The sequence below is a fragment of the Macaca fascicularis genome, chromosome 2 (genome assembly GCF_037993035.2).
Source record: "Macaca fascicularis isolate 582-1 chromosome 2, T2T-MFA8v1.1".
Taxonomy (NCBI): domain Eukaryota; kingdom Metazoa; phylum Chordata; class Mammalia; order Primates; family Cercopithecidae; genus Macaca; species Macaca fascicularis.
Window position 1 is genome coordinate 42,382,942 of NC_088376.1, and position 27,621 is coordinate 42,410,562.

The 27,621-nt window shown below is 45.1% G+C and overlaps 1 protein-coding gene across 11 annotated transcripts in view; it reads right to left on the minus strand.

Moving 5' to 3' along the window:
- Window positions 1–15,325: 15,325 nt before the first annotated feature.
- NMNAT3 (nicotinamide nucleotide adenylyltransferase 3) overlaps window positions 15,326–27,621 on the minus strand; it is a 114,211-nt gene continuing 101,915 nt past the window's right edge. For 6 of the 11 annotated variants that reach the window (XM_074031160.1, XM_074031162.1, XM_065539998.1 and 3 more), the window contains one exon: window positions 20,214–21,415. In XM_074031160.1, the coding sequence (XP_073887261.1) occupies window positions 21,033–21,415 (383 nt within the window). In that variant the 3' untranslated portion in view covers window positions 20,214–21,032. Of the gene's footprint in view, window positions 17,226–20,213; window positions 21,416–27,462; window positions 27,546–27,621 lie in introns of those variants that run through there. The other 5 variants (XM_005545921.4, XM_015445147.3, XM_005545922.4 and 2 more) reach the window with 2 other exon arrangements.

Below are 27,621 nucleotides of genomic sequence, written 5' to 3' on the forward strand. Positions count from 1 at the left end.
AGCTGCGCGGTTCAACTATGGGCGAGAAAAGTGGGGCACTTTCTACGTCTTTTCCAAAAATAAAAGAAAGGATGCTGGGCGCGATGGCTCACGCCTGTAATCCCAGCACTTTGGGAGGCCGAGGCGGGCGGATCACTTGAGGTCAGGAATTCGACACCAGCCTGGGCAACACGGTAAAACCTCGTCTCTACTAAAAATACAAAAAATTAGCCGGGCGTGGTGGCGGGCGCCTGTAGTCCCAGCTACTCGGGAGGCTGAGGCAGGAGAATAGCTTGAACCCGGGAGGCGGAGGTTGTAGTGAGCCGTGATCGTGCCACTGTACTCCAGCCTGGGCGACAGAGTGAGACTCTGGCTCAATACATACATACATACATACGTGCATACATATATACATACATAAAATGGTTGATGTTATTTGAAGTGCATGTGGCTAAAAAGGCCTTCTGGGTGATTCTGATGCACAATCAACCTTGAGATCCACTGCTGCTTTATGCAAATGTAAGCAATATACTGTTGATTAATGTTTCCTCCCGTTTCACCTAATGGCAGCACTGTACTCCACAGTGTTCTGGACTTTGCTTTATTCACTTAATATATTCTGGAGACCTTTCCATAATTGTACATACAAAGTATCCCCATTATTTTGTGGAGTATTCCATTGCTTATCCAGCTTGTCCCCTGATGGACAAACTATATTGTTTCTGATCTTTCACTATTAAAAGCAGTACTGCAATGAAAATCTTTGATCACATCTCCTTTGTCACCTGCGTGGGTATGTCATAGTGGTTTAACATGGCTGTATTTGCCACCAAGGAGATGACATAATCACATGGGCTGACTTTTTGACCCTCTTTTTCACTACCTTTTAGATTGCTTTTTGCACAAATCACAGCCTAAGTGACAGCAGATAACATTTTCTTCCCCTCTAGCAACACCTTCCCCAGGCTGCCTCCCTGGGGCTCACATGTATTCTCACAGTGCAGGCTGAATTAGGAGACGTCTCTTCCTCGGGGTAGAGGCAGCTTCCTCCCAGGCAGCGACTTGGATTTCAGCTTTTCTCACCCTGTTTCCCTAGACTAGGGTTTGTTTCTTAACCTCTGTGCTACTGGCATTCTGGGCCACATAAGTCTTTGTTGTGGGGGGCTGTCCTATGTATTGTAGGATGTTTACTGGCATCCCTGGCCTCTACCCACTAGATCCCAGTGGTACCCAGACACAAAGATGTTCCTAGACATTGTCAAAGGCCCTGGGATGTGGGTGCTGGGTAAACCAGCCCTGGTTGAGAGCCACTGCTCCAGGCCCCTGTTTCTCGCTGCTGCTTTGTCTGGCTCTGGGATGGTCAGGTCATCAGTTGTTCACACAAGCACTGGCTCTGTGTCCCTCCCTAGCCAGCCCAGGGCTCATCTTGGCTGGGCACTCAGGGCAACCTGTCCCAGTCCTTCTAATCTGAAGGTGCAATAAGACACCTCTGCAAGGATGGATGGGGTCTGACCTGGGTTCTGCAAGGCATCTCACCAGGGCCAGCCATGCTTTGGGCTTCCTTGTCCTGACTTACCAGAATGGAGCATTGGTCAAAGGCTTAAGCAATGAACTGGCCATTCCTTGGTCACTTCCAACTAGTCTGAAGTCTTCTCCCTGCTCTCTGACGCTCTCTGATGCCATCCAGCCCAGATAACTGGATTTCTCATCCTCCCCAAACTTCTCCCTTTATGCTGAATCTCCTGAGATGGTTTATGCCAAATGCCCAGCACAGTGCCTGGCACACAGCAGAGGCCAGTCTGTTCTGGCTCCCTGCCATGCTTGGAATGGCCCCTTCATGTTCGAGGCAGAGGCCTGCCCACCTCTCCAGTCCTTCTTGTCCATCCCAAAGAACCACAAGCCTGCCACTCCTCCCTCCTCTGACCACTCTGGATAACTCTTGCTCACCTGACCTCACTTTTCTGACCTGGTCAGCTGAGCATCTAGCACTTAATTCAGCTGGTTTCACTCAGTTTCTGTCTGCCTCTTTGTCTAGTCTTCCAACAGGGTCAGTATGCTCCTGCCCTTCAGGGTCTGCTCCCAGGAGCGCTCTCCCAGGCACAGCCCCTGGTGGCTGTGCTATTTCTTGCAGCAAGGGGTAGGCTGCATGTGCAGGCTTTAGAGGCAGAATGCCTGTTCCGCTGCTGGCTGGGTCACTGTCTACCAGAGTGATTTGGGGTAAGATACTTGGTCTCTTTGTGCCTCAGTTACCACATCTGTGAAATGGGGACACTCTGACTACCTCTCAGGGTGCTGAGAAGCAAAGGATGAGGAATCTACAGGGCGTGGCCCTGAGTACTGTTCCGGATCCACTGCTGTTTGAGCCAGAGGAGCCCTAGAAGGGAGGGAAAGGCAAGGGAGAGAGAAGGGGGCTGGTTTGTGCTCCTCCTCTGGGGCTTTAAGATCAGTCTAATGAACTGAAATGGGAAATGCTCTTCAGAAGCATCAGGTACCATCAAAGTTATCCTTCCTCAGCCCATGCTGTTATGCTTGATTTAATCCATTTGGTTCTCGATTTAGAAATGAAAAGTATTTTTTGGAGCTCCTTTCTGTCTGGGTTAATCTTACTTGGGATGTGTGAAGCAAAGAAAGAGGAAGTGAACACAATATGTAAAGAAGAAGGAGGGTGTCTGTGTGGGCTTGCAATCAGTGAGGGCTCCCTGGACAGGGTGAGGCTCTAGCTGGAGCTTGAGGACAGCCAGGATCAGAGAGATGAGGAGGAGGAAGGATAGTCCAGGGGACCAAGGAGATAGGTGAGCAATGGAGTGCCAGAGTGCCAAAGCAACGGCCGACTTGTGAATGACTGAGAGAAAGAGATGTCAGTATACTCAGGCACCTCTAATGGGGGTCGCTTTATTCACTAGCTTTAAAGAAGAGCAGCAGAGATCTACATCAATTCTTTGAGGCCCAAATCGCTCCCAAGGCCACAAAGAGGAGCCAGGCCAGAAAAACCACCCTGGCCTGTGTATAGAGTGAGTTAGACAGGCACGAAGAACAATTCTGTGTTGGGGAGGAGAGGAGAGAGCCAAGGACCTCCTCAGGGATACTGCAGGCCCTCCCTGTGAGGATAGGAAGGAAATGTACCTTTTCATTTTTTAACTGATCAGTCAATTCCACAGGAATAAGCCAGAGCTCAGAAAAATATGTCCATGTGCTGGGCATGGTGGCTTACCCCTGTAATACCCAGCAGTTTGGGAGGCTGAGGTGGGCAGATCACTTGAGGTCAGGAGTTTGAGACCAGCCTGGTCAATATGGTGAAACCCCATCTCTACTAAAAGTACAAAAATTAGGCAGGTGTGGTGGTGCGCACCTGTAGTCCCAGCTACTCGGGAGGCTGAGACAGGATAATTGCTTGAACCCAGGAAGCTGAGGTTGCAGTGAGCTGAGATTGTGCCATTGCACTCCAACCTGGGTATCACAGTGAGACTTTGTTTCAAAAAAGAAAAAGAAAAAAGAAAAATATGTCCATGAAATGATGCCTCAATCGTCTGCCTTGTGAGGTGGGCAGTACTATGCCTATATCACTGCAGATCAAGCGGCTTGCCAGGGTCCCCAGTTGTTGGGGTGGCAGAGCTTCCCAAAGACAATGGGGTAGGAGCAGAGAGCCCCGAAACAGACCCTGAGGTTCTGTCTCCAACCCCCAGAATATATTTCTCTCAAGATCCTGGGGTAGGGGGTGACTTGCAGTCTCCTCCTACCCTCTCGCCAGGTCTGCCCCACGCCAAGAGATTCACTCCTAGCAGGGCAAAGGTGGCCTGGTACTTCTTCCTCATCTTATAAGAAAATATTTCTCATCTGGCTTCCGTGGCTCCGAGACCATGTCCCTGCTTTTCTTCTCAAGGGCTCATTGTTATCTTGGAGACTTCTAAAATCTTCCTTTTTCCCATGTTCAAATATGTCTCCGGAGTTACGCGACGGAGAATGACCCTGCTCCAGTCTCCAAGCCGTCACCATGCCATCGGTGAGGTTAATGTCTGAAAGGATGAGAGTGGTCCAACAAAGCTGCCTTCCTGTGTAGGGGAGGGAGAGAGCTTGTCAAGAGGCCACAGAGGCTGAGGGGTATTGAGGTCTACTGAGGACACGCCTCTTTGACGAGTTCATGAATATTCAAACATGCAAATAACATACCATGTCTACAGGCCCCAGAATCTTCAACCCACTTTCGAGGGTGGCCCATGGATTTATTTCTGCATAGAAAATGGTTCTGCAGAATCGGTCAGCTACTATCTATCTGACCCTCTTCATTCAATCACATATTTGTTTCTCAGATTATGACATACAGTACAAGAGATGGGTTTCTTTCTCTCCTTTTTTTATTGTTTTCTCTCTTTCTTAAGTATTTTGTTACAGAAAATTTTGAACCTATGTAAACTTAAAGAGAACAGTATATAGAGCCACCACGGATTCATTCCCTGGCTTCACCAATTATTACCCCATAGCCAATCTCGTTTCATCTATATCACCACCTACTCCCCAATTTTCAGAATTATTTTGAGGCAAATACCAGATATCATATCATCTGGGGACATTTCAGAAAGTATCTCTCAAAGATGAGAACTCATTTTTTAAAAACTTAAAACAACATGAACTTTTACAGTTCTGAAGGTCAGAAGTCTGAAATGGGTCTCATGGACTGAAATCAAGGTGTTGGCAGAATTGCATTCCCTCTGGAGGCTCTAGGGGAATAATCTCTTCCTTGCCTTTTCCAGCTTCTAGATGCTGCCTGCATTTCCTGGCTCATGGTCACTTCATTCTGACTGTTGCTTCCTTCCTTACATTTTCTTCTCTGACTCCTTTGCCTTTTGTATAGGTACCCATGTGATTGCATTATGCCCACCCAGATAATCCAGGATAACCTCTCCATCTTAGATCTTTAATCACATCTCCAGAGTCCCTTTTGCCATTAAAAAGGTAGCCTATTTGAGATTAACATATGGACACTTTGGGAGAGCCATTATTCTGCCTACCATATCAAGGAACAAAAAAAAATCTCATTCCAGTAATAAAACTGTCAGTCAATATAATAAGCAAGACCTTAATGTGATCTCAACATTCTTTCTGTCCCAATTTATGACTTTGGACTAGAAAGCTATAGGAAATTATTTTTCTGCATTTTGCTTCTCCTATGTTACCCAGATAGCTGGGCTTTTTAAATTTAAGTTTTTATTTTTTATTCCTCATGTACTAAACAAGGAAAGGGAGTAGTGATATTGAACTGGGAAGTTCTTACTTCCACTGTAACGATCTGCTTCTGTCTGGGTTGGTGGGTATTCAAAGGTAGTTCCTTCTGAAGGCACACTTTTGTGGGTCCCTGTGAGATTATCTTGCTGAGAACACATAATTGCACAGCAGTGCATGCAACTTCTTTGGATGACTGCTTCTAAGAAGGAGTCATTTTTTAGAAATATAACCACAACACCATCATAACTAGAAAAAAATATTAATTCCTAATGTCATCAAATATTCAGGAGGTATTCAATTATCTCATCTTTTTTTTCAGCGTATTTGTTTGAATTGGGATCCAAAAAAGTTTTATACAATACTATTGGTTATCTATTTTATTTTATGGTTTATTCTTTCATTATAAGATAAAAATTTAAATATATATCTACAGCTCTGCTTTCTTGGATAAATGGTAGCATAACATATACTTTTCTTTAGTAAAACATCGAGCTTACTCCTCTTTTTTTTTTGAGATGGAGTCTGGCTCTGTCGCCCAGGCTGGAGGGCAATGGTGCAATCTCGGCTCACTGCTAGCTCCGCCTCCCAGGTTCACACCATTCTCCTGCCTCAGCCTCCCAAGTAGCTGGGACCACAGGCGACTGCCACCATGGCTGGCTAATTTTTTTTTTGTATTTTCAGTAGAGACGGGGTTTCATCATGTTAGCCAAGATGGTCTCGATCTCCTGACCTCGTGATCCACCTGCCTCGGCCTCCCAAAGTGCTGGGATTACAGGTGGTGTGAGCCACCGCGCCTGGCCTCTTCCTTCTCTTTTACAGCTGCATGGCGCTCCTTTATGTGGATGTACTATAGGTTCTGGAACCAGTATCCTACTCATGGATACATAGGTAGTTTCCAGTCTTTTCCTGTAAAAAACAGTGCTGCAGTGAGTGGGTTAAATCTTTTTATATTTTTGCCAGTGTATTTTTGGAATAGATTCCTGGAAATGGAATTGCTATGTCAAAGGGCAAATACCTAATGCACTTTTGCTAGATATTGCTGAATTTCCTTCCATAGGATTGTATTATTTTGCCTTTCCACCAGAAATGTATGAAAACATCTGTTTCCTCACAGCCTTCCCATCAGATGATGATTTCAAACTCTTGGATTTTTGCAAGTGAAAAAGGGTATCTTGGGGTAATTTGCATTTGCACTGGGGAAGGCTTTTGATACCAAGAAGTGAGTAGTCATTTTCTTATTTAGCCAGCATTATAAAAGCCTCAATTAATCCCCTCTGTACATGTGAATAATTATCAGAGTGGGATGCAACTTCTGAACACAAGTATGACTTCTGGGTTTATTTATTAAATTGTATTTATAAATTCTACTTGCAGTTCTTATTCCTGGATTTTATGTCATGTGAATGGTTGCTCAGTGTAACATGCTACCAGAAACGCCATATGTATCAGGCTCTGAGTGGAGCAGGGTTTCCAAGGATCTGGGAAGATGGGAGGTGGCCCCATGAGCAGCTATATCTATCCACCATCTTGGTAGGCTCCCCACTAACTCATGTCAGGGTCCAGTTTTAGGGAAGGAGGGTCATCTTTCACATGCCTTCCGGTTATTCAACCACAGGCTCATGTGGTAGACTCTTCTGTGTTGCCACTAGGTGGCTAGGGCACTTTGGAAAGGGTGGTTTAGCAGGTGGAACTTGGCAAGGATCCTGCCCACAGTGATGACAACATGGTTCAGTGGGCAGATCCAGGCACTCAGTGAGGCAACTGTTATTGTGACAGTTTTGTGAAAAACAGAGCACCTTCTATTTTTTCTATCCCAGCCTACTCTCCCAGCCTAACATTCTTCTGCAAATATACCTGGGTCTCCACCCTCCAGTCCTGCAGCCCCGTAGACATTGATCCATTTGCAAGGGAAGTGCCTCCTGGAGGATGAAGCATGGGTCCTGTGGAATCCTGTGGTTTCAGTGGGGCAAGCATAGATGTGGGCTGGGGATAGGGGTTACCCATCGGCTCGTAGAAGCCCACACATGAATTCCAAGGTTGTGCCAGGGAGAACTTGCCTTGGGTCCTGACAGCTCTATCTTGGGGGTGAAGACCTTATGTGTCTCAGAGGCCCATCAACCCAGATAGTGGGACTACGGGGACTTTGGTGGAGATATGGATGCCTAACAGGATGGTTGCTCAGGTCTTGGATCAGCTGAGAAACAGCATCTCAAGTAGTGGCAGAGCTGATAGGAAATCAGAAACAGTCAGTCTTTGAATTTCAGCCTGATTTTAGTCTTTAAGTGGCCATTTCAACCCATGAGAGACACGGTAGATGAAACGACTGAGAATGTCGTGATTCTGTCCCTTATGATGCCACGACAGTGATCTAGGAATGTTTTTTAGTCAGAAGCAATTACTAGAGGAATTTTCAAGTGAGATGTCAATGACAATTTGGTTATATTAGAGTCACTGAAAGTTGGGGCAAGGGTCAGTATAATTTATCTGCCTACTGGTGGCCAGTCAGCCTCTCTACCCCATGACATGCCCATAAAAGGACTGAAGTGGGAGGTAGAGCAGGCTATCTGAGAAGCTTGGCAACTAGGAGTGGCCATTGCGAAGTTAGTTTTAGACAGAAGAGAGGTGTAAGCAGATTATTCATCCACATGGGTGCTTGCTTTGCTTTCCATAGGGCCATTGAGCCAGTGGTGAGGTGTGGGGGAGGATTTTTTTTTTTTTAATCTCTTACCTTGACCAGGTTTTCTCAAGTACTTGGTGTACTTGGGCCTTGAGGGCTGAAGACTTATCAGAAAATTTATTCAATTTGGTGTTTTCTTTTTGGTTTAACTCTTAAGAAGTATTTTTGGCCAGTAGTAAATTTGAAAAAGATATGAATTATATACATTTACAGCCTTCCCCACCTCCTGCCTTTTAAGGAAGATCATAGTTTTGTGTATTTCACCCTGCACCCTCTTACTGAGCTAATTGGGGCAATGGGTGATGGTGAGAATTGCAGGTGGTCCTATAAGGTGAATAGAGGAAGAGCATGTAGCTAGCCTTGGAAGAAAAGGGGAGATGGGAAAGGGTGAGGGATGGGAGGGTGAGATGAGATGGGAGTTCTTGCACAGAGTTAGACTTGGCAAAAATAATTGTTATGACTATTTATGGGTTTTGTGCTGGTTATATAATCCTGAGTAAGATAAAATTCCATTGGGTCTTCATTGTCAGAAGAGCATGAGGTTTAGAGAGGTTTTATAACTTGCTCAAGGACACATGGGTAGAGTGGCAGGGCTGGGGACTCAGTTTGTGTCTGGCTCTGTCTGATCCTAAAGCCCAAGGTCTTAACTACCTATTGTTTCTGGAATGAAGCAGAGATCCATGGGATCCTGGCCTGCTGGACCTGATAAATGAGCCTGCAGAAGGAAATCCCAGAGAGAAAATAAGTCTCCCAAGTCATCATCAATATAGGAGTAGAACTTGAATCCCCAAGTGAAACGAAAGCACAGGGCATACATTCTAAACAGAAAAATCTATAAACAGTTAAAGATTAATGTACCTTAGTGAGGCTCTGGCCAGATTTAAAAAGAACAAATCTTGCCATAGCAATGTTTTTACGTTCTTGGGGCAGAATTATACAAAGAAGAGATGAAAGGGGAGCAGCTGGTCAAACATGCATTGATTTCCAGGAAGCATGGGACCGAGTCCTCTAAGGCCCTCCCTGTGAGTGAATCCAGATCAGGGCTCATGCTGACCCATGACTAAGGGTGGTGGCCTCGAGCAGTGTGCCAAGGTCACCTCTTCAGGGTTAGCCTCAAGGCCTCAGTATCTGTCCTGTCTCCTCAGAAGCAGCAGAGGATAAACACGATGTTTAGGCAGCTTGTGGAGAGCCCTGTCCTTCCAAAAAGATAAGAAATAGGCTAGGAGCACATTGATTCAAGAACAGAGAACACATTCCCAGTAACATTATAATAATATTTATGAAGCCCCAGTGCCTCTGGAGAGATAGAGTCCAATGCAATGAACAGAGCTGGGTTTTAGAGTCAGCCTGGTGTTGAGTCCCAGGCCCACCATTCTCTAGTTGTGTGGTCTGGGATCAGTCAGCCACCTAATGTCTCTGAGCCATCACCCTCACAGGGTCGTTTTGAGGAATCAGTTTCCTTCTCTTCCTTGTCCCTGGAGGTCCTCCACTATCCAGCCCCAACATCTTTTCCCAGCCCTATGCCCACTTCCCTTTTCTTTTCATTACCATCTTGTGCTGGTGGCTTTGTCTTCTGTGTCCTCACAGTCCAGTCTTAGATCCCTTCCTGTAGATCCCCTGGCTCAAATATTCTCCATCCTCTCTTTATCCTCCACTCACCAAGTCCTTGTGCTCCAACTCCACCATGATCTCTGAATCCAGAGAGCCCTGGGCTCTCCCAGTGGTGCTATTTATACTGCATTGGGTGGACAGAGATTTTTCTCATGCGTGAGTGCTTGTCCACACCTGCTTCAGCTCCTTCACCCAGACTGTAAATGCTTTGTGGCTAGTTACTATCTTAAATTCCTTCTGTATTCCTTGAAGCACCTGGTCAAGATCTGGACACACAGTAACATGAGCTTAAAATGGACACTTATTGAGAGAACTAGGGGAAGGTGCCAAAGCTGTGGGCTTATGAATCCTTTCAGCAAACACTTCTGGGCACCTTCTGGGTGCCTGGAACTGGGCTAGATGCTGAGGGCAGTGCCATGAGTGAGACATAATCCTGAGGAAGTCAAAGTCCAGTGGAAGACAGAGATGTAACAAGTAGAGGATTGTAAAATGTGCTTCAAGGTTAAGATGATGGTTGATGGCATAGGAAAGCTGGAATCTTCAGGGAAAGTGAAATAACCAAATGTGACTCAGCATGGCAAATGGTGAACAGTGGGAGGCAGGAGGGATGAGACGGTCCAACACACTGGGAGAAAATCTTGGAGAGACAGGCGGGGCCAGGCCATGGAGAGCCTTACAGGTGGTATCAAGCTACTTGGGTTCCATCCTGTAGAAAATAGGGAGCCCCTGAAAAGGTTTAAGCACAGGAGTGTCACTACAAGGGAAAGGAGAAGAGGAGAGAAATATGGTTATGGAAACAAAGTTATGTAAGTGAGCTTCTGTGGCAAGCCAGCCAGCATAGCAGGAATGGAGCATACCATGGGGGTGCAGTGGGTGGGGAGGGGAGGGTTCTGCCTGCCAGGAGATGGCCAGGACTAATACAATGACAGGCACAGCTGTCTTGTTCTTGTGTCACCATGCTCCAGGGCTACAGGGATGAGAGTGGGGTGTGAAGATTGCCTTCCCACCCAGCCACAAATTCACTATCTATCACAACCTCCTATTATCTACCCACATAATACACCTCCACAGAAATTGTCCCACCGCCTACCCATTCACCTATCTACACACTCACTCCTTCATATAAAGCATTGCACATATAACTCTCCTTCTGTCCTTCCTTCCAACCGTCCATCTATCTCTATTTTAAAACAGAGATTTTCACTTCAGTGCATGATTAAGAATCATAAGGGATGCAGAGAAATGCTCGAGGCCTGCGTAGATTACAGAAGTGGCCATAAATCACAATGCTTTGCAGCTCCTCTCATCAAGAGATGGGGTATATTTTCCCACCCCTTGAATTTGGGCTGGCCTCATGACTTGCTTTGACCAGTAGAATTTGTGGTGGAAGCAATTAGTTGTATCGGTTCTGGGCATAGCCTCCAGAGGCCTTGCAGCTTCTGTTCTCAGACACTTGGGACACTATTACCTGCTTCCAGGTGAACACATCTGGCTGGTCTGATGGGTGATAGACACATGGCTCAGCCACCCACATTATCCCAGACAACCACTGGTCACCACTGTACATGTAAGTGAGCCCAGACAAGATCAGCCGATCTTGGCCCAGAGGCACCAGCTAACTGTTAGACTCATGAAAAATAATAAGTGGTCCTGATTTTAGATCACTTAATTTTGGAGTGGTTCATTATACCGCAAAAGCTAACTGACTCAAGGGAGTAGCATATTCAAAATCCTGCCCATCTTAAAAGAATTGTATCTGCACGTAGGCTCCCAGGGTCCTTGCCAAAGTACTTGCCTTTATTTTCCTTGGCAGACCAGATAGTGGATGTGGAGGGGCCCCAGGCAAGACACAGCAGCACTGGGATAGATTGTGATGAGTGTAAAAGAAAGGTTCAGAATTTTTTTTCATAAAGCCTGATGAAGACCATGACGAGGATGATCCCAGTCACTGTTTGGGTGGTCACCATGTAGCAAATATGTTGCATATGTTATCTAATTTAATCCTTGAACTACAGCATGGGATTGGTGTTCTTATCACTCTTTAGCAGATGTAAATAATGAAATTTGGAGAGAGTAAGTAATTGGCTGAAGGCCACATACATAGTTCCAAGTCAAAAAATCTTAATTCTAACCCAGTTCTGTGTGATTCCAAAGCCCACACTCTTTTCTGTTATTGCCACACTGTGGAGTCATTTATTTGGGTTGCCTCCTCGGAGGTGTGGGATAGGGTGTGATCTTTGCTGAATTCACACCTTTCAGTTGGTTATTTCTCAGTCTAGGGTCCACCCGAGGAACTAAGAAAACCATTTTGTTTGGGCCTCTGAATGCCTGGGCAAGCACAGTGCACCTGAGGGCAGGAGGAACACAGAAAGGGCTCAGGGAGGACTGGGGTGATGAAGCAAGAACACAGTTGGTCAACTTAGAGCTTAGGGTTGGGTTGGGATGCCTGGTGTGCTACTGACAATTGATGTAGTGGTCTGGAGACCTGAGAGTCCAAGTCAGGCTTGCTCTGGAAATCTCCCTGGACCCCATTTCATTCCAATCTTTCCAGGTCAGGCAGTGTAAATGGATTTCTCCTCATGGATTCTCTGACATACCCTGATTCAGAGGCGGAGAACCCCCATGTCAGCCTCAGTTGTCTAATACAGAGTGACACCAACATGAGCTGCGAGGACAGAGGAGGGAGATCAGGGTTGGGAGGGGGAGCTTTCTGGAAGACACGAGGCTCAAGGGGGTCCCAAGGACTGAATAGTACTAAGAGAGAATAAGAGAGGGGAGTGCATTCCAGATCACAGAAATGGTATGGGCAAAAATTGCGAGGTGGGAAACCAGTGATTTATTACAGTGACAGAGAAGACCTCAAGATGTTCAGGGGAGAGGGTTCATGGATAAACAACTAGAGAACAGACAGGAGCAAAAGGAGGTGATGAGATTCAGAGGCTCAAAGGTCGACCAAGAAACCAGGCATTTTTCTCGAGGTGATGAGAAGCTATTGAATGCTTTTGACACCAGAGTGACAGCAGCACAATTTGAAGATATTTTGGGAGGAATTATCTTGGGAGGGGGTGAAGGGCAGATTCGCTCCATCCCATAGGAGCTCTGCAGAGGTTCATCAGAGGTCAAGCTGTCTGCTGCCGCCAGGGAATGCCTACCTGCATTTCTTCCTTCTCTCAATTCTCAGTGTCTCTTCCTTCTCTCAATTCTCAGTGTCTCCTAAAGAGAAACCATTTGCCTCAGAGTGGAGTGTTGTTAAAGCCCAGATTCCTGGGCCTACTCCAGGTTACTGAATCACAGTCTGGATGGGCGCAGCAGATGGCATCTTTACCAAGCTCTGTAGGTGAGTCTTATGCTCTCTGCATGTTGGGAACCGGAGCCCAGATATCTTTATAGCTCAGTTGCTCTGGCCACTTCCCTGTGCTCTGACCCTGGCAATCTGGGGCAATCTGAGGCCCAGGGCCTTGGCCTTCCTGTCTCTTATTAGCAGGAGCTCAGTAGATGTCCACTAGTCATAACTTAGATGGCAGAGGACACCATGGGCCTGATAACATTTGTGAAGGCTGGGGAGAATTTTCTGAAATCTTCTTCATGGCTGGCCCAGTGCGGTTGGCCCAGTGCTGACATAGATGTGAATGTCTGGGCTTGGTCTGGCTGTTCCAGCAAGACAGTATTGCTCACCACAGCAACCATCACCATTGTCCACTTCTGGCCGGCTGATGGCAGGCTTTCCAGCCAAGCTGTGGTCTTATCTCACCCATTCACTCACTCAGGGTTTGAGTTAGTTTCCCTCCTTCCTTCCTTCCCTCCCTCCTTCCCTCCATCCCTCCCTTTCTTCCTTCATCCCCCTACCCTTCTTCCTATTTAAGACACAAGGAACGGAAACAGATTCTGGAGAACTTAAGAAATAAGAGAATTTATTAGATGGATTATCAAGCACGAAACAACATTTTTGGGAGGGAAGTAAGAAAAACAAGTGTGACCTCATGCTGGGTTCTGGTTAGAACACAGCCACAAGAACAAACTCCAGTCTTTTTCAGTCTGTTGCTGTACTTCAGATTTAAAATCTGGAAATGAGCATGCAGCAATGCTTTACCAGGTGAGGAAGAACAGCTGTTAAAAGGAACTCAGGATGTTGTTAGGAAGGGGGAGTGGATGCCAGGCCTTCACCAGATTATCTAGAAGCCATTCCGTGGGGTATTTGGCCTGTATACTGTGAGACACTGAGCTGGTTCCAACACAGCCCCTGCCCTCAACAGGTGCACAGTCAGGCCAAGGAGACAGCCACAGAAGCAGGACAACCAGGATGAGTGAGGATGTGACTGGGGATGTGCAGGGGCACAGGAGCACAGAGGACAAGCTCTCCTCCAGGTTCGATGAGAATGAGGTGCAGGGTACTGGTTAGGAAAGACAGGTCTCTGGAAGAGATGACACCTTGAGATGAGATGAAAATCCATACAATCCTCACAAGCATCCATTTGTACAAATTTGCCATCTTTTTTCCAAGAAGCCAGTTGAATTTTGGAGACAAGGTTCTGGGGCTGCTGCAGAGGATTGGGCCCTCATGCCTGGCTCGATGCTCCCAGTTCTGAGCTCAGTGTGTCTCTTGGGCAGGAGTTTCCTGGCTCCTCTGCAGAATTGGGCTGAAGGTGGTGGCTTACCAGCCAGCTTCAGTTCCTTTCCTCTGCCCTCCCCTGTGGAAGGCAGGCTCATCCAGGCCCAGCTTCTGCCCAATCGGCCAGGCTCAGGTCCTGGATGCCCACAGTGGAAGGAGAACAGTGAAGAGTGGCTGACATGCAGGTGCCATCTCTGCCAGCTTTCCTTTCTCCCTCCAGTGGTGTGGCTTGGCCACCAGCATGCCATCCTAGTCCACTGCCTCCAGCAAAACAGGAGTGGATGCACAAAATGCTAGGTTACTTGGGTTACTTTGTGATTTAAGGGGCACTTACTCAAGTGTTTGGGATACCTATCATTTCCTTTCTTCCTACTTACTCTTCCCCCTTACAAAAATGTCACTGCCACAGTTTGAAGAAGAAACATATGGCCCCCACCTGCCAGCCATGGCCATGTGGGGAAGGATGAACAAGTCCTTTCAGGGACAGTGCATATCTCTGGGAATTTGGAATCATGACACTGAGATGAGGGGTGAAGGGGGAAGGTCATCTGGGCACAGGTGTTAAGGCTGCTGGATAGGGAGAGAGAAGGAGAGAGAAGAGAAAGAGAGAAGATGGGAAAGAGAGAAAAGGAGGGAGAGAGAGAGAGGGAGAGAAAAGGAGAGAGAAAGAAGAGAGAGGAGGAAGGAGAGAGAGAGAGGGAGAGAAAAGGAGAGAGAAAGAAGAGAGAGGAGGAAGGAGAGAGAGAGAGGAAGAAAGAGACAGAGGGAAGAAGAGGGAGAAAGAGGGGAAGAGGAGGGAGAGAGGGAAGGACAGGGAGAGAGAAGGGAGACAGAAAGGAAGAGGAGGAGGAGTGGGAGAGAGGGGAGAGAGGAGGGATCTTCAATTTCTTTTTTCTTCCAGTTCTCCTGAAACCTATTATATGTCCTGTCATTGGGTCCTTCCATTCTTGACAGTCTTATGATACCTGATGCTCCCACCTCCTTTATTTAGGCAGGTTGAAGAGTTCCTTTTTGCCAATAATTAAAAGTAAACCTTGACTTAGGCACCCAGCAAATGCTAGGAACAATGTTTGCCCGTGTATTGCTGTCTTTCTGTTGCAAATAAATTCCTGAAATTCTTCATCATAGATTATCTGTTGAAATAAAGAAATGGATTTTGCTTAGGCTTGTATCAAAGATAATGAAGGAGATTCTCTGGAAAGGAATAAGGAAATGAGAATTTTAGCAGCTTTTTGGGATTCTGCTTTTTATTTTTTAAAAAATCAACTTACTTAAATCTACTATCTACAATCTGGTAACATCTATTAGAATAAAATGTACACATACCATTTAACATAGCAATAAGAACTCCTGGGAATCTATCCCACAAAACCACTGGCTTTTAAGGGTTTATGCATAAGAGTGTTTATTGCAGCATTGTTTGTAGCAGGAAAAAAAACTAGAAAAAACCTTTGGACAATAACTTCCTAAACTGTTCTTCTAAACATCATGTTGCACATACCATCAAGTATATGTGTATAAAAAGGGGTTCTTCCCAGGAGGCAGAGGTTGCAGTGAGCCAAGATCGTGCCACTGCACGCCAACCTGGGTGACAGAGTGAGACTCCACTTAAAAAAACAAAAAACAAAAAAAGCTGGGGGTTCTTTGTGAAAACATGCCTCAAAAACACTGGTTTACACAAAGTTAAACAGGTTTGTTTATCATGGGCTTCTCAGAACTATTCAAATGATTATTCAGACATTATTTTATGAAATATTCATTGAGCACCCACTTTGAGCCAGAAGCTGTACTTAGGAGAAGAGTCAGTAGTTTCAGGAGTGACGAGTGTCCCCAAGGAGAAGGGCAGGGAGCTAGCAGTGCAGTGGGCAGAGTCAGAGAGGCTTCCTGCGAAACGTGACTTGAGGTAGAGAGTTGAAGAGGACTCTGAGTTACCCCAAGGAAGTGGAGAAGTGAGAAGGCGTGCCAGGCAGAGGGAACAGCACCTGCTGGAGCACTCATGGGAAAGAGGGTGGGATGAGAAGCTGGAAAAAGCCCCATGGATGAAGCAGAGAGAGAAAGAACTGCAGCGGGGAGGCGGCCACCCCATGAGGAGCTGGGTTTTCACCTCAAATGCAAGCAGGAGAAACTCGGGGATTTTTCTTTTAAACACCTTAATTAAGGTATCATTTAAATAACACAATATCTACCCATTTTACGTGCACAGTTTGATGAGCCTTAGTAAATGTACACAGTTGTGCAACTATCTTCACAATCTAGTTTTAGAAGACTTTTATCACCCCCAAAATTTCCTTGTACCCACTTGCTGTCAATCCCATTTCCAGGCTCTGACCTGCTTTTGCTTCTTTAGTTTTGCCTTTTCTAGAAATTTCATGTGAATGGAATCATTTAATATGTATCTTCTGTGTCTGGTTTCTTTCACTTAGCTCATTTTGAGGTTCATCCACGTTGTTGCAGACATCACTAGTCCTTTGTAAAATTGCTGAACAGTGTCCTATTGCATGGATACAACACATTTGTTTATACATTTGTCAGTTGAGGGACACCTGAATTGTTTCCCGTGTTTACTATAGTGAATTATGCTGCTGCAGATGTTTGCCTACAAGTCTGAGTGGACATATGTTTTTATTTCCTTTTAATAGACATCTAAGAGTGGATTGCTAGATGGATTTGAACTATTTTAGTGGGCATAAAATGGTATCTCATGGTGGTTCTGGTTTGTATTTCTCTAATGACTAATGGTGTTGAGCACCTTTTCATGGGCTTATTATATTCATCTATGTATCTTCTTTGGTGAAACATCTTGTTTGGGGACTTGCTTGAAGGACTCACAGACCTCAGAGGCAGTTGCATCCACACAACGGTTATCATAGTGAAACACCACGCAACAGGAGGAAAGGCACATAAGGTAGAGTCTGGAGGTGTCCAGGTGCAGGCTTTTAAAGTTCTCTCTTCAGGGGTGGGGTTTGCACTGAACATGCTTCTCTCCCCAGTGGTGAAATGCAGCAATGGTGCATGTTGTTTCTGCCTGGGGGCCTTGCTTGAGACTCGACATCCAGAGTTTTTTGTGGGCTAGTGATGTAGGCACTCTTCTGCCACACGACCAAGGGTGATTACTGAAATTCCAAACTCCTAGAAGAAAAGCACGTGTGCACCATAAATCATACTGTTTGTACAAACAGTTTAGGCAAGCTGGTACTGTAGGATTCAGTGCCCTGGGAAGACAAAACAGCCTTATCAGTTAGAAACAGAGGTGACATTCCAAAAGCCAGGTTCTCAGATGCCAGGCAAGGGCCAGCTGCACAGGCAGACCCTTCTACAGAGCAACATCAGGCCTGCTGTGTTCTCCTCTCCCACACGTCTAGTCAAATCTTTTGGTCATTGTTTTAGTTGGGTTGTTAGTCTTCTTATTTTTGTCATCAGAATTCTTTATATATCCTGAGTTTAAACTGTTTATTAGATACCCATATTGCAATTTTTCCCCCCAGTCTGTGGCTTATCTTTTCATTTTCTTAATGTCCCTTGGAAGGAGTTTGGGAAGGGAAGTAATATGACCAGATTTGCACACACATACAGCTGCCCTACCTGCTATGTGGAGAATGGACTGCAGGGGTCAGGACTGGATTGGGGCGTCCTGTTAGGAGGCTGTTGCGTGATCCAAGTGAGAGATGATGGTGTTTTGGATGGGCAGGTGACAGAAGGGATGGATAAAAGCAGCTCCATACAGGGGGTGTATAGAAGGTAGGACTGAGATGGCATGCACTCCACACATTATAGATTTCCAGCAGGGGAACAGAAAGGAGGCCTCCCCAAACTCATCCACAGAACACATTATTATTATTCTTTCTAGTAGTGAAACTCCATTCATTTGTGGGATTTACATATTTGATAATTTGGAAATGTGGGACAAGATGAATTTGAAGGTTCCCTCTAGTCCTCACAGTCTGTGGTGCCATGAACAATCCTTTATGAGGTTATTTTAACAATACTAAAATATTCTGAGGCGTGTGCCTACGTGCATGATTACAGATTGTTTATTAGTCACGCATGTATATATATAATGCCAATTTTTGATCCAAGAAAATAACTTCATGACTGAAATTGAACACAATCTATGCATGAAGATCCTTGCAGAAACAGAGGGCAGAAACATTGTTAGCATAGAAAGTGTGAGGATGGGGATAAGGAAATTCATATTCATGTATTAACCCAATTACCAAATGTACCTTGCAAATCTGGAGCGCTGTTGGTTTAACATGGGATTTCACATCATTCTGTCCCAAGTGACATAGACAGTATTATAAATGAAAAATCCTTTCCTCAGGCTAGGATATAGAGCTCCTCTCACTTGGGCAGTACATGCGATCACAGGAGAACCTTTATTTAAGGCTGGAAATTCTATTTACTCAGGAGCCCAAACCACTGTTTTTCTGTTCTTGCAAAATAAACAAAACACCCTGGCAAAGTAGATGCAGAAAAGACCCGAGGGAATGGAAAGGAATGTGGAATCAGGTATGCAGGTCAGTGTCAACACGATAAATCAGGAGCACAGCAGTGATACATATATTTCTCTTCTGATGCTAAAAAAAGGCTACATGAATCAATGAGATAAAGTGAGAGTACAGAAATTAAGATATATAATGTTTTATTTATAGATGTATTTAATGAAGTAGGTTTTGTGGTTCTGTTGTTTTATTTTAGAAAGAGGCAACATAAAGGCTCAGAAGTGGATGTTATGCCTGGTAGGGGCTGCATGATGCACACATGGATCAGGGAGATGATGACATCACCTCCAAACCTGGTTGGACCTGGTGCCCTGAGCCTATGGAGAGGCTGGACAGGGGCAAGGGGGCTTCAGACACCTGCTGTCAGGTGCATGATGCAATAAGGTACCCCTTCTCCAGGAAGTGATGATAAATCCAGCTCAGCATGCTGCCCATTTTGGCCTCTTCTGCCTCAAGGCCTTTGCATGTGATGTTCCCTCTTCCTGAAAGCCAGCTGCCTCCACCTATCCCCAGATCTTGTGAACTTCCTCTTCAGGTCTCAAATACATCGTCACTTCCCTTCTGTCTACACTGTCATCAGGGCAAATGGCGAATCCATTTTAGAGAGTCAAAACCTTGTACAATTTTGAAGGCCCTTTTCCAGAAATAAGAATAAAAATTATTGATTTGAAATTAGAGATCCATATAATTAGGGCCCTTTCTGGGACCCTGGAAACAAAGATCCTCTGTCCCTGGGGAGCTTCCAGTCTGGCTAGACGTGTACTGGATCCAAAGAAGGCTGGGTAGGCTGAGGTCAGAAGCGCTCAGAGTCTTAGAAAACCAGAACTAGAAGATACTTTGGAGGTGTCTGATTAAATCTCCCATTTTAGAGGCAGGGAAACAGAGGCTCACAGTGGGGGAAGGGAGTTAGTCAAAGTCACACAGCTTGCTGTGGCAGATTTTGGACTAGGCTGTCTGATTCTCAGGGTCCTTAGGGACCTCTTGGAGTGCAGAGTTCATTTAGGGTGAGGAATGGCTGGCAGCTTCAGTGGTTGCAGGGATCAAAATCTGCTCCTCACCCTGACCTTGCTGGATCCAGAAAATCCTGATTTCCTACTTCACTTCATGACACATATGCGAACACTGAGATGTTTTGCGGGAGGGGGGAGAAAATCGATTCTTCCTAACAGGCTCTTTGTTTTTCTGCATGACTAAACCTGTAGCAAGGATGAACCAGAGTAAAACTATGGAGATGTAAATTCTGAATGCATTCAGTCATGTGGTCAGCAAGTATAATGAGTAAACTGAAACAGAGTTAGGCCAATCAAAACCTTTCCCTAATTTGGGAGCAGAATGACAAATCCTGTATGCACATGAGGTCCCTATTCTAATATTTCAGAGACCACCCTGAAAAGAGCTATTGGCCCAGTGCTTTCTTTTAGAAGGCCATTTGTGTGGCACCAAAAAGCAATTGCTTCCTCCATTCCTACTACCTGGAAACACAAACTTTTAAATTCATGCCAGTTCGATTGGAACAGTAGCAAATTTCATGGAGCAGCTAAAAAGAAGAGCAACAGCTGGTACATCAGGCATTAATAATATAACCAAGGAAGAAAAAAGAGAAACTTTTCATTAGTACTTTTTGATGTCAATTTATTATTTATCCCTTTGCCAGTATTCAAACAGACAGGCAGTCATAAAACATTAAAAAAGATCCTTTAAAACAGTCAGGCATCTGTTTTACCTCAGTTCCTTTTTAGAAACCTGGAAACCAGGAGCCCCGGCTTTTATACTATAGCAAGTTTGACACTTGCTATATCAAAAATACTGCTTGAGGATCACTACGTAGAAAGAGTTTTGTTTAAATTTTATGAAAGGCTGGTGAGGCAGGCAGACAATGGTTTGTAAGGCAAGATCCAATGTAAATCAGCAATGTGTGGTTTCCAACTGTTGGACTCCTCAGTTCATATTCTGAAACCAGGGCGTTGACAAAAACCCACTGTTCGGTAATTAGCATCCTGTCAAATCTTTCCAATCAAGACTAGCATGCTGCACCCGGTCCTAGTTAAAAAACGCATTGTGGGCAATTCTGATCTGACCCTCAGAGGCCCCTGCCATGCTCAGAACTGCATTCAGTGTGCACGCCATAATTACCATCCACACAAAATCAGTAGGCCTCCTTGTCCAGCAGCTCTGAGAGATTCTGCCTAATCCTAATGACCTGCCACACCATTTTAACTTCTTTGATAAATGTCTGTCCTTGTGATTTAGACCTTTCCTCTCCTGCAAAAAAGGTATCTCTTCCTGGGACAGAAGACTCCTCGGAAGTAGAAACATTGTAGAAATAAAGCAAATGAAAAATGGAGAAGCAAAAACCAAAGTAAAACAGAAACCTTAACCAGCCCTATCCTCAGCAGGAGCTTGCTGGAGGAGGTGTGGGTCGAGTCCCCCCTCCCTAGCTTGTCTTGCCCTCAGCGCTCTGGGTGCTTTTGCCTTTCCAGGCACTGTCCTTGGTGTAGAGGCCATGGTCCTTGATGTAGGTGATGACAGCATCGGGGATCAGGTACTTTACGCTCTGCCCTTGGCCCAAAGCTCGCCTGACGTGCGTGGCACTGATCTCATTCTGCACGGGCTCCTTGGCCAGGTGAATGTTGTGCTGGTGCATCCGTAGGATGGGAGATTCTGAGATGTACCCTTTTGGGTCGTGACCTGCCCGGCCCACGCACACCAAGCCAAACTTCTCCACTATTTCCTGGATGTGCGCATCCTTCCAGAGGTTGGGGGTCTGGAAGGTCTTCAAGACGTCTGCCCCGCAGAGAAGCTTCAGCTCAGGCACAGCTGCAAAAACAAGGATGGACCCAGTAAAGTTACAGAAGGGTCACTGCCAGGAAAGACAACATCATATTCTGTTGGAAAGTCTCACAAAATGCTTTTCTTGGAATGTATCGAGAACTCTGTCTCCATGTTCATGACTTGAAAAGAAAAAGCATGTAAATGAATCTGCAGCTATTTCAGGGAATACAGTTGAAAGTAATGATTTAATCAATACATCTTTTGTTTAATATTGGAAAAGTGCCAACTAATACCAATTTTTTTTTTCCAGTGTTCTAACAGAAGTCTGTCTGTGGTTGCTTTGGACCAAGGCAGAGTGCTCTAAAGGTGGCTCTGCTGTACCTAGTACTGTGTCTTCTGATGGAAAGTAACGTTCTGAAAGCCCTGAGACCAACAAGCTGTGGGCCTTGGACAAGTCACTGCCCTATTTGAAATCCATTTCAGCCCTTGTGTTACTAGGAACTAGTACCTGGCACTTTAATATAAAAATCTCACTATAAAGATGAATTATAAAGGCTCTTTGGATAACCAAAAGGTCCCTAAGACTCCAGCTGGTGGCCTTTTCATTACAGTTTCCAATAAAACAAAGCTCTAGAACAATGCTTAATGTGGATAATCCTTTGGAATGTGTTCTAACAGAATGCTAATTGTGGTAATAAAATCATACATAACATTTATTGGGAGATTACTATGGGCACTACTACTAAGCTGTTTATGTGGATAATACCATATGCACCCCAGAACAATTTATGAGGTGAGTATTGTTGTGCCCATTTTATGGAGGGGGCAACTGAGGCAGAGACAGATAAGTGACTTGCTTGAGGTCACTCAGCTAGGCAGAGAAGTCAGGAGTCAAACCCAGGCAGCCATCCTCCAGGTGGGCAACTGCTGGGTTCTGCTGCTGCCTGCTGGTGGGAATCTGTACTTGCATTATACTGGAGAAGTCCTTCCTAGAGACCCAGACTGATTTTCCCGGCACTATCTGTGTCCCTCTTGGTGAGCTAATCAGCAAAGGAAATCCACGTCTGTGCTAGAAACAAGCTGCAGGGTCTCTGATTCTTCCAGAAGCTGATTGCAGCTTCAGCAGATGGCAAAGACTGGGGTCCCAGAGCACTGGCACCTGTCAGTCGCACAAAGTCTCAGTAAGTAGAGGCTCCAGGGCTACCATACTGGGGAAAAACTTGGTGTAAATGGTCAGTTTGGGATCCTCTAAGGTGGAACCTTTGAAGGAATCCAAACGTGGACCAGAGAGATGAGTTCACACAAAAGCACTGGAGTGACTGTGGATTGGAAAGGGAGAGACTGGAGGTGTCATGGAGAGGTCTGAGTCCTGGCCTCAATTGGGCACAGGCTGCTGTGCGGCTGGAGCCAAGCCCTTTCTTTCTCTGGGTCTCAGTTTCCATGAGATGATGAGCTCTGGACTCATTTAAAGCAACATATGCAATCACAGAAACACACTTTTCAGATGCTCTAGCGGCATAATACTGGTCTAGTAAGTGATATTCAAACATTCCTTCATTCACGCATGTATGAACTCTTAGCGGTTACAAACTAAGACTCTAGATCCAGACACCTTAGATCCAAATTCTGGTTCTGCCATTCGATACCCCTCATGCGATCTCAACTTTAAAATCAGGATATTACGCTTCATTTATTCATTCACTTATCCATTTACTCATTTATCTACCACTCTATTCATAGAAACACCCACTCAACATTTATGAATTATCTTCCAGTGTCTGGCCTTTTTAAACCAATAAAATTACATTTAACAATTATTCGGTAACACACTTTTCACTAATTTGGGCTGGTCCCATTGCTCACAACATAATGTGTATTTGAACTGTTCTGCATCTGTGAAGTTTTACTCCAATTTCTTATCTATCCGACCAGTGTAGTACAAAGAACTACGTTTGGTCTTTCAAACAATTTGGTAGTTTTATGTGATCTTCCTATGGGGAAGGTACTATGATGTGCATTTCATTCCAAGTTCTGCTGGGGCCTGGGACACATCCCCTCTCTTCCTACAGGTCAGAGAACAGAGAAGATACCACCTTCTTTTTCCAATAGATTTTTTTTGTGGGGACAGTTTCTGCATGTCAGGTTCAATATTTGGTACTGTTTGATTCATTAACAATGACAGTAAGGAGTACTATTCACTTTGAGCCTTGCCTAGAAGGAACAAGTGCCCACACCTCCCCTGCCCCCCAAATCAAAGGCATATCTGTGAGGCTGGCGGTGCCTGTTATTCCATGATGACAATACCATGTGATAGATCACTTCTCAGGCAACATGGGCCGCAGACCTCCAACTCCTGGCAGTCCTGTCTTCAGGGCTCACAAAGGCATTCACACATCTCTTCCAAATCCATTTACAACAAGGTTACAAAAGTTTTAGACCGAGTGATTCTATCCAAGTCCCAAGTATGTAACTCCAGGGTGTAGCATAAAGAAAATCAACATGATTTCTCCTAACAGTGATACAGATACATAAACAAACAGGATGTCCGTGGGCATTTTGGCGGCAGTGTGCTCTACCTTTGAGTAGCTAAGGGCTTTGAAAGGCAGATAAAGCTGAAATTTACATAGACTGTGAGGGAAGTGCCACTAGGATCTTTGAAAGTTTGGTTGTCCTAAGTCTGTGAGATCAAAGAATACCAATCTTGAGGTCAGTCAGCTCTGGGTTCAAGTTTAAATCTGCTGGTACCCTCAGGAAAATTACTTAGCCTATGTGCCTATTTCTTCAGCCATAAAATGGGGATAGTAAAGCTTTCTTTGGAAGTTATGGGAATTGAGCGATGGAGAGAATGCAATGTGAATTTCCTGTCTGGCGCAGCATGTGAACACTGCCACCAACAGCGATGTCTGTCATGGTACCTCACAGACACACTTAGAAATGTGGGACTTCTGGGTCTAAACAGGACAAGAGAGATGAAGCATCTGACAGGCAGCACCTAAATTTACCATACAAGGCCACCTTGGAACATTCAGTATAAAACGGAAACAGATAAAGGGCTTGCTCTGTTGGGAGAGGGAATCCTCTGAATGTGGCCGAGCTGTGCTCAGTTCCATCAGCCATGGGCGGGGGCCACCTTCACAAAAGACAGACAGAGTCAGCTGTGAAAGAAATGGAGGCATCATCCATCCCAAAGTGTCACACCCAAACAGCCCAGAATGTAGCAATCCATATGACTCTGGGTGAGCCCAAGGAGGCCTGCAAATCACAGGAGTGATGGGCAAAGCAAGGCTCTGGCAGCCAGAAATTGCTGAGCTCATCATGTAATTTGCAACCCCAGAGTATAACAGCACACCAATAGAATACACAACACACAAAATGGTCCTTTAGAAATATGTCACTAGTAACACACATGCCATCTCATCAAAAGCCAAACTTATGCTGAGAAAAATTCTACCTTCCTGTTTTTAATTGCTCTACATTTTACCCCAATGACAAACATCAAACTGTGTTCACTATGGAACATATGGAAAATATGTAAGTACTTAAAGCAGAAATAATAACAACAATAATTCTGCTTTCAATAAAACACCATAAATTTTTAGTGTATTTCCTTAGTCTTTTCTATTTAGACATGCAAACAGATGTGAAAGTACAGTCATAGTTTTATATACTTGAGATTATATGCAGTATTGTATCCTGATTTTTCCCACTTCCTTCATAAGTGTTTCTCCACACCATCAAAACCTTTTATGTAGTTTCTTTATCCTATGTATACTGTAAAACTTACGTATACTTTCCTTTATATTTAAACATTGAGATTGCTTTCACTTCCTGCCATTGTAAAAACTGTTGTGATAAACATCTTTCTGCATAAGTAATTGTCCCAATCTCTAATTATTTCCTTAGCCAGATTCCTAGAATGGGAATTTATCAAGCAGAGTGCAAGGATTTTTAAAGTCCCTGATATATTTTGGTAAACTGAAAAACAGTTTTCATTTCATGTAAACTTCCTTTTTTTAAAAATAGTTACTTTAGAATAGAACAAGATGAGTGGGATTTAGGGTCTGAAAAGAGAGAAAGAGGCCCTCAACAATATAGGGCCAAGCAGAGTAAGTTGGTAGCCCCTAGAAAAATGAATCTGGAAAGAACCTGGGGTGGGCTTTGGCAGAGGGAGAGAACTCATATTAATCAGAGCAGCGGGGGCTGGTTCCACAGGGAAGGTGAATTCTGAACTGGGCCTCACAGACAGGTTTTCAACAGGGGAACAAAGAATTAAGAGGAAGGAGGGGCAGGCCCAGGCAAAAAGCTGAGACGGGGATTCTGGAAGCATACGCAGAGAAGTGAAGTGTGAGAGGATGGGAGCCTCAGTGTGTTGTCCCTCCTGAGTCACTCTGGCTGCCCCTGCCTCTCACTGGAGGCTCCAGTCTGCCCCAGTGGCATGGAGTGCCTCACACTTACGCCATCTCCCACCCTTGTGCTTTCCTTGGCCTGCCTCTGGGCCCAGAAATGTCTCCAACCTCAATAATCCAGTCATCCTGCAAGTCTCAGTGCAGGTGCCCCCTCTTCCATGCAGCCTTCCTAATTCACGCCTGGACTCACCTCCATTCATACCCTGTCTCCAGCTTGGGATGGGGGCTGGGGCTGGCTGTCTCTGTTCTCAGCCTGAGCCCAGAGTCTCTTCCAGTGAGGTGCTCAGAAAGTGTCTGTAAAATCCTTTAAATAATGCCTGCTGAGTCAGAGATGATGCAGAAAGAAGGGAGAGGCTGATAATGAATACTGGACACTGTGCTTATGGGGGATGGGTGGGAAGGAGCCCATGCAGGTAACAGAGAGGACAGGCAGACAGAGAGACCAGAGGAATGCAATAAACATTATATGAGATGATTATATAGGAGGTACTGTAACTCCTTCTTAGATTCTTACTCTCATGCACAGTCCCCCAGACTGGCTGTAAAGCAAATCCTCAGAATGCTTATTAAATATCCAGATTCCTGGGCCCTACTCCCACTCAGAAGGTCTGGGAAGACACCTGGGAATTAGTGCTTTTAACAAGCTGCACAGGGGATACTGCTGTGAGTGATCCTTTGGCCAGCATTTGGGGACTGTTGCATGGCACCTTTAGGGCCTGGTAGCATTTCCAAGTCTTTTTAGAAGAGTGTTTCCCAATCTTGCTCTAGGAAGCGCTAGTTCTGAAAAATACTAACAGATATTGAACAAAGAGTTCCATACTTAAAAAAGTGGTAAGAATGACTGCAAGGTATTTCTCTTTCTTGTAGAATCACAATGCCCATGGACATAGTAAAGGCTCTAAAAAGTCCTGCAGTAAAGAAACCACATTAGGTGTGCTAAACCTCGGCATTCCTAAACTCTTCTAATCTGGAAGCAGTGTTCCACCAACCAAAGTCTGGAGACCCTGCCATAGGAAATTCTGCAGATGACCTGCTGGAATCTGCATGCCCACCGCTGCATGGTGCTCCTGCTTATTTGCATGAGAGCGTTATGCATTTTGCCCCTGACACCAGGGCAGCTCACACGGTGAAATCACAGCCAACAAGGTTTTATCAAACACCAGGAAATGACAACACTTCCTGGCTTACATGTCTAGGCTTACAAATTAAGAGGATAATCCAAACCAACTTTAAATTCCCTTAAAAATAGGTTTCCTCTTTTGAGTGAACCATTGAGTAATTCTGCTATAAATAAAGTCTTAGTCTCTTTGTTCAAGTTTTATAATGGCATACTTTACATTCAAAAAGGCTAAGGCTTTTAAAAGAAACCCAGCAGCACTCATCAGTTTATCCCTGTGTGACCCTGACTATAATCCATGTCATTAGAACAAGTCACAAGGGTAGGTAAACTTCTTTGGGGCAAAAAATCCCAAATTAGCAGAGCAATTTACAGGGGGTGGTGGCAGATTGTCTAATCTGAACTTCAACCTCGGAAGTGTCATCCCAACCAGGCAGGCCTTCAATTCCTTATCTGTGCCCAGAGGGTTGGACTCAAGTTCTCTGCAGCTGTGACCACCTCTATCCGCTTCAGTTCTCACAGAATCCCTGACATCTCATTCTCCTACAGACAAGAGGGTCGGCACCCACCTGCAGGGGTTGGGGAGAGTGCTTTGCCATGGTCTGGGCCTTCCATCTGGGGTGGAGATCTGAGCAGTTCGCTGTGATGATGCCTGCGTTGTAAACATATGGGCTCAGGGTATGTCTGTCCTCCAGCCCTCAAAACCACCCAGGGATTTTCAGATTTTG